The sequence below is a fragment of the Rutidosis leptorrhynchoides genome, chromosome 1, assembly GCF_046630445.1.
Source record: "Rutidosis leptorrhynchoides isolate AG116_Rl617_1_P2 chromosome 1, CSIRO_AGI_Rlap_v1, whole genome shotgun sequence".
NCBI classification, from domain to species: domain Eukaryota; kingdom Viridiplantae; phylum Streptophyta; class Magnoliopsida; order Asterales; family Asteraceae; genus Rutidosis; species Rutidosis leptorrhynchoides.
Genome location: NC_092333.1, coordinates 76821333 through 76829317, shown reverse-complemented (window position 1 = coordinate 76829317; position 7985 = coordinate 76821333). Strand labels below are relative to the sequence as shown.

Genomic DNA, 7985 nt, shown 5'->3' with positions numbered 1-7985 from the left:
CCTAATTCTTGTACCAAATCACAACAACAATTTTCTCTCCCAAATCTCTCTCCCTCTCTCCCATTTTCAGCTCCCAAAATCGAAACACCACCACCACCCATCGAAATCATCATCAATCTTCAAGGTGATCTTCAAGGTGATCTTCAAGTGTTCTTCGCGTTCTTCAAGAATCTTCAAGGAGTTCTTCAAGTTTTTCAAGGCTTTGATCTTAAATCTTCATCGTGTTCATCACTTCTTTGTTAATCATCTTGAATCTTCAAAGGTATAACATAAACCCTAACTTGTTTACATAATCTTTGATCTTTAATTCATGTTATAAACTTGTTCATTCATAAATATATACATAAACACACCTAGATCTATATATACATGAATATATATATATATATATATATATATATATATATATATATATATATATATATATATATATATATAAATATGTATGTATGTATGTCGACTAGAAAAAAAAGGGGGAAAGGAAACTTTGATCTTTAAACCCTAGGTTATTACCTGAAAGATTTGTTTATGGTTAATCAAGGAAATAAAATAAACCTACATATATATATATATATATATATATATATATATATATATTGGTAAGATCCAGAGGGAAGTAACCATTCGGGGTGAAGCGGAGGGAAGTAAAAACTTTTTTTTTTCATTTTTTGAAAAAACTTTGTTCACGAACATTATAGATGAGATGAAAATATGAACATTTAGTAGAGACACTTTGTGATTAATGTTTTTATTTTGGCGGGAAAACGCTCGAAGAAGTAATATATAACAATTATCGTGTTTTTCGAGCGTATTTTGAGGTTTTAGCTATTGGGGTTTAGATATTAGGGTTTATAGGGTTTAGATATTAGGGTTTAGAAATTTAGGGTTTAGAGTTTAGATTTAGGGTTTAGATTTAGGATTTAGATTGAGTTTTTAACACGAACGGTTTAGAGTTTAGGGTTTGGTGTTTCGGGCTAAATTTTACTTCACAAAACATGAAAAAAAATGTTCATATTCTTCACGAACAATATTATCTTGAATGTTATTTTTGTCGATCGTTTTCGCGCCTAAATAATAACATTCATCACGAAGTGTCTCTTCTAAATGTTCATATTTTCGTGTGATCTTGATGCCGGAAAAAAAAGTTTCAAAAAAAATGAATTTTTTTTTGCTTCCCCCCGCTTCCCCCCGATTGGTTACTTCCCCATTGATCCTGCCCCTCTATATATATATATATATATATATATATATATATATATATATATATATATATATATATATATATATATATATATATATATATATATCGACACATATACATATATACATGTAAAAAAATATATTTTTATATATATATACGAAATTATACATACATATACATATTAAAACCTTAAACCCTAATTACACCTAAACTATAATTCTTAAACCCTAATTAATTAAACTCTAAACATTTATGCAACCCTAGGACATTAATTACTAAACCCTAGTTATTATTTATTACTTTAATTAACTAACCCTAATTAATGAAACCCTAATACTACTTATACTATTAATTAACATGTATACACTATTATTATTACTAGCACCTATAACCTACTACTTATATTGTAACACATAAAAATATTTTGGGATATGTATTAGAGATGTATAGATCTTCGAACTTTCTTGACGAATGATTTCTACGAAACTCTAGGCGGAAGGGTTTGGATTTTTCGATTTAAAGGACCCTATAGCTCAAGCCCCTAGACCTGAAATGGCCATTCGAAGGGAAAAGGGTGATTGGAAGCTTATCTAATATGGCAAGTATCCTAAAATGGAAAACACTCTTAAAAGTAGAAACTTTCTACTTATAGAAACTTACTAAAATAAGGAACCTACTAAAAGTGGAAACTTTCTAAAAATAGAAACTTACTAGGAAAAGAAACTTAGTAAAACGAACTATACTTACAACACTATCATACTTAAACATCTAATTAAACTTGGGGAAAAACACTTACAACTCTTAAATGTCAATAGGTTGACTTTTCTACTCACTCATCTAACTTTCTATTCCGAGGAATAACTAGCTCATCTCTCTACTTACTAAGGTGAATTCATAGCCCCACTCTTTATTGCTAGCAAACTTACTTACTTTTATTGGGGTGAGACACATGCTGTTATTTTACATTTTACAATTTAGACACAAGTACCAACTGTTAAAACTATGCTATACCCGGCTATGTCCGACTAAGTCCCTACAGTGATATTTTTAATTGCTCGTAATGCATGCTTAATTATTGGGGGTAGGCCTATCGGGAGTAACGTCCCCGATACATTTGACTAAGTCATTGTATTACTTAATAATGAAATTAAACTGACAAGTATAAACTACAACTTGTCTTTGAGGCAAACTTGAAAGGTTAGTCTAAATATCACGCACTGGCATAACTTTTTGATCCTGCGAGGTCAACTTTACAAACTAAATCTTGTGGTCTAAAACAACGGTCAAACTTATTTGTTAAACCTATGATTTTACTCAACCTTTTTGGTTGACACTTTAGCATGTTTTGTCTCAGGTGCTGATTGATTCAAGCTTTCTTACTTACTACTTATGTGATGCTATTTGGACATAGGATCAATCGCATTTATTACTATTGCATTTGAACATTTACTATGTTGCTATTTCCGTCATTGTAACGACATTTCATTTATTCCGCTGCGTACTCAATAAAGTTTATTTTATCATTTAGTATTGTTCTCGTATATTATAATATGTTGGTTTATTTGATATTAAGTCACATTTCGCCCAGGCCCTAACTGGGGGTGTGATAGTGATTTAGATGAAGATGTTTATATGACACATCCTTTAGGTTTTTTTTAACAAAAATGAAACTAAAGTGTGCAAATTAAAGAATTCTTTATATGGTTTAAAACAGGCACCAAGGAAATGGAATGAGAAACTTTCTGATTGTCTAATTGGTATTGGTTTTGTGCAGTCCAAGTGTGATTATTCTCTGTATACACTAAGTATTGATGATGTGTTCTTGATATTATTAGTGTATACTGATGATATTGTCTTAACTGGTAACTCAGTTGATTGGATTAATAATGTGAAAAAATGTTTAAGTAAAAACTTTCTTATTAAAGATTTAGGAAAATTAAAATATTTTCTAGGTATTGAGGTTATTGAAGTTGCTAAAGGTCTGTGTCTTTCACAAAAAAAGTATTGCTTGGAATTATTGAATGAATTTGGATTGTTGGCTGCTAAACCTATGAATACACCTATTGAAGTTAATGTTTCTGACTATAAACTTGATGATAATAGTTCTACAATAAAAGATATAAGTGTTTTTCAAAAACTTGTTGGAAAGTTGATTTACATAACTGTAACAAGACCATATATTAGTTTTGATGTTCATGTTTTAAGTCAATTTATTCATTCACCTACTGCTGCTCATTTAAAGCTTGCTTTTGGAGTTCTGAAATATTTGAAAAAGTGCCCAGGTAAAGGTATATGTTTCACTAAAGGTGTGAATCTTGAACTTAATGCTTTTTCAGACTCTGATTGGGGTAAAAATCTTTTGTCCAGGAAGTCTATAACAGGGTTCTGTATTTTCTTGGGACCTTATTTGGTTAACTGGAAAAGCAAAAAGCAAGCTACAGTATCCAAGTCCTCTACTGAGGCTGAATACAGATCAATGGCTGCTGTAACTTGTGAATTGGTTTGATTGATCAATCTGCTTAAAGAATTAAAAGTTGAAAATCTTCTTCCTATTAATCTATACTGTGATAACAAACCAGCAATTCAAATTGCTAAAAACCCAGTTCATCATGAAAAATGTATACATTTTGATATAGACTGGCACATTGTTAGAGACAAGAATGAAAGTGGTTTTTTGAATGTGGTTAAAATTGATTCTAATGAAAATATAGCAGATTTGTTCACTAAAGGATTCAACAGTTATCAACATGATTATCTTTGTCAAAAGTTAACCATGTTTGATGTTTTTGGTAACTAAGATTGTGGGGGAGTATTAAATAATCTAAGTATATTTAGATTATTCAATCTTAGTTTTATATTTGTTGTTTCTCATTCTAACTTGAAATGTTTACTTGTAGATGTTTTGATGATTTACATTTTCTGTAAGGATCAGCTCAGCTGTGCAGTTGTTATAAGCTTGTGAGGATTAAAGGTGTTCAAGACTAGAAGCTAATAACTGGGCTGAAGAGATAAATTATTGCTAATTTATACATTGGGCTTATTAGTGAATATTGGGCTTGTATTATAGCCCAAGTGTCAAGTGATCCAGATACAACAACATATATCCATCTCTCGAAGGGTTTCCAGATCATTCCACATATTTTTCCATTATTCTGTATTCTCTCTCTCGTTCAATCATCAATTAGGGTTTGGCTGTATTTACCCAAGATCAATTCTCTTGAATCTTGGTTGATAGTTTCTGATTTGATTCTTTGTTTCTGTAATTGTTTCTTCTATTGAACAATCTCATCGTGTTAGAGATTGTAACTGTGATCTGGTACAATTGAAGTTTTGTGGATTCATTGATTAATAAGATTTATTTCATTGTTTAAATTTGTTCATGGTATCAGAGCGATCGATTGCTTGATCGTTTGGTGATTTCTGGTTGTGTTTTGTTTCGAAGATCGAAGTTAGGGTTTTCTGTTCATCGTGTTTGATTTGTCAGATCTACTTTTAGATCTGATAGATCTGGTTTCTTTTGATCGCGATTGAGTCTTGGGGAAGAACACAGGGTCGATTGTTTCTATTTTGGAGTTGTTGATTCTTACAAATCCTAATTCGTAAAATTAGGGTTTCCTGGTGATTGTTTCTTCTTTTTCTTCTGCTGCTTTACACTATCAGAGCAATCACTGTAAGGTTTCTCTTCTCCTACTCACTAATTGGTAACTGGTGAGATCGCAACCTTTTTTTCTTCCCTAATCTGCTATCTGTGTAGATTGTGGTTTGAAGAGTTAACTTGCGTGTTTTTACATCAAGTTCTCTGAACTCTTCTCTTTTATTCTTTATTTCTGTTCAATATGAGTGATGAAGGTGGAGAAACCTTGATCAGCAAACTTGATTTTGCTGATCCATTGTATCTTCACCCTAGTGACATTAGTAGCACACCTCTGATCAATATCAAATTAATTAGAACTGAAAATTACAGAGTCTGGTCTTGTGCCATGATTTTAGCTCTTGAAACAAAAAATAAAAAAGGTTTTATTGATAATACGGTTGAAAAAAATACAGCTGGTGAGGTTTTAAGTAAACAATGGGATAGATGCAATTCAGTTGTTCTATCTTGGATTTTAAATTAAATTTCAGAAGAACTTTATCTTGGTCAAATTTTCTCTAAGGTAGCATCAGAGGTGTGGGATGAGTTAAAGGAGACTTATAACAAAGTAGATGGATTTATTGTGTTTAACTTACATCATAAAATAAATTCTTTAACACAAAGTGGTGGTTCTGTTTCAGAATACTATCACAAATTAAACTCTTTGTGGAAACAATATGATGCAATGGTTGAATTACCAAATTGTTCTTGTGATGCAAATAAAGATTTTCAAAAACATTCTGATTTAATAAAACTGATGCAATTTTTATTAGGATTAGATGATTCATATCAACTTGTTAGAACAAATCTTTTAACACAGGATCCTCTACCTTCAGTTAAGTCTGCTTTTGCTGTTATTTCAAGGGAAGAATCTCATAGATCTTCCCCTAGTTTTACTGCTAACAAAATTCAGACTTCATCTGCTTTCAATGTTAAAACTCAAACTCAATCTCATAATCTTGGTATTATCAGTAATAATGTGTCAAAGTTTAACAATAATAGGGTCCAAATCCTAATCTTAAGTGCACAAAATGTAATAAACTTGGACACACAATTGATAGATGTTTTGAGATAATTGGGTATCCTCCCAGTTTTAACAGAAGAGTTTCTAAGAATAACAACAGTAACAGTAATAATAATTCTGATAACAATAATAACACAAACTCATCATGGTCAAATAATTACAATAACAAACCATTCACAAATAATAATGCTGCTTCTGATGCAGCTATCACTACCTCATCCACATTTCCATTCACTGAAGAGCAAGTAACTAAAATCTTGTCAATGATTAATAGCAAAGGCAACAATGATTTTAAGTCTAATATGTCAGGTACTAATGTTCAGTTCATTAAACCTAATCCAAATTGGATTATTGATTCTGGTGCCAACCAACATTATATTACTACTGAACAAAATCTAAAAAATGTGGTTGACATTTCAAACCTAAATTTAAAAGTGGATCATCCAAATGGTACCTGTGCAAAAATTTCTAAGATAGGAGATTTTATTTTAAGTAAACATATAACACTTTTTGATGTGTTGATTGTACCTGGTTATGCTATTAATCTTTTGTCTGTTTACAAAGTTGCTAGAGATAGTAACAAGTTCATAGGATTTGATGAAAATAATTGCTATATTCAGGATTTACCAAAGAATGGGATAATGGGAAGGACCTTGGGGATTGGTAGAGTTCAGGATGGGTTGTATGTTCTTGATGATGTTTGTGGTAATTATGCTGTTAATAATTGTTCTGTTACTTGTTATTTATCAAAATTTACTTGGCATAACAGAATGGGTCATCCTGCAGAGCCTGCTATGCAAGTTCTGCAAGGACAATTGAAGTTTGGTAATGATGTCTTATCACCTTGTGATATTTACCATAAGGCTAAATAAATCAGGGAACCTTTTCCATTAAGCACACATAAAACCTCAAGTATAAGTGAATTGATTCACTTAGATTTGTGGGGTCCTTATAAAGTTGTTTCAAAAGATGGTTTTAGGATGTTTCTCACTATTGTTGATGATTATTCCAGGTCTGTCTGGTTATACCTTTTAAAGTTTAAAAGTGATGTTTCTCAAATTCTTATTGATTTTGTTAAAATGTTTAAAAATCAGTTTAATAAATCTATAAAAGTGGTCAGGTCAGACAATGGAACAGAATTTGTTAATAATAACTTAAGTACTTTCTTTAAATCTGAAGGCATACATCACCAAACTTCCTGTGCATATACTCCACAACAGAATGGTGTTGTGGAGAGAAAGCATAGGCATATGTTAAATGTGGCTAGATCTCTATTATTTCAAAGTGGTGTTCCTTTGTATATGTGGACTGATTGTGTGTTAACTGCTGCATACTTGATTAACAGGACTCCTTCATCTGTTTTAAATGGTAAATCTCCTTATGAGATGGTTTATGGTAGGTGTCCCTCACTTAATCATTTAAGAGTGTTTGGTTGTCTAGGTTTTGCTACCAAACTTAATCTTCATGATAAGTTTGGTACAAGAGCTGATAAGTATGTGTTCATTGGCTACTCAAGTTCTCAAAAAGCATATAAACTTTACAGTCTTGATTCAAAAATGGTTTTCTTTTCTATAGATGTGAAGTTTTATGAACAAATTTTTCCATTTAAAATGGGGGCAGATAATAGTACTGAAACTGGTTCTGTTTTATCTGAAAATTTTCATTTAAATTTTTTTGATGATTATGATTTTACTGACTCATCCTCAAATTCTCCCAATGATGATATTAATGAGTCTATTGAAGGCACAGGAACCCCTTCAACACCAAATAGCAATAGAAGTTCTGATAGGAATAAGGTCACAAGTGTAATAAACACTAATTTAGGTGACAAGTCAATAACTGAAACTGTTATTGATGTTGTAGGTGGCTCCAGAGCAACACTAGTGGGGCCCCAAATTCATGGCACTGCTATTGATGAATCTATAAATACTGAGGGAAATATTGCTACTCCTGAATCAAATTTGAGGAGGTCTTCTAGACATTTTGTTTTACCACAGAGTTTAAATGATTATGTTTTAAATGGAAAAGTTAAATATGGTATAAACAGATATGTTAATTATTCTAAACTTGATGTAAAAAACTTCAACTTTATTTCCACTTTAAACAAAAGTCATGAACCAACAACATAT

General features: G+C 31.3%; 1 protein-coding gene across 1 annotated transcript; it reads left to right on the top strand.

Moving 5' to 3' along the window:
* The first annotated feature begins 5037 nt into the window (after positions 1-5037).
* Positions 5038-5907, top strand: LOC139885767 (uncharacterized). The gene is made up of 2 exons (XM_071869527.1): positions 5038-5256; positions 5356-5907. The coding sequence occupies exons 1-2, from the start codon at positions 5038-5040 to the stop codon at positions 5905-5907; spliced, it is 771 nt and encodes a 256-aa protein (XP_071725628.1).
* The last annotated feature ends 2078 nt before the right edge of the window (positions 5908-7985 follow it).

Excerpts from the sequence above, each read along its gene's own strand:
- LOC139885767 (XM_071869527.1), top strand. The coding sequence starts at position 5,038 with ATGAGTGATGAAGGTGGAGAAACCTTGATCAGCAAACTTGATTTTGCT. Across the intron at positions 5,257-5,355 it reads AAAAAAATACAGCTGGTGAG|GTAGCATCAGAGGTGTGGGA; the intron begins GTTTTAAGTAAA and ends ATTTTCTCTAAG.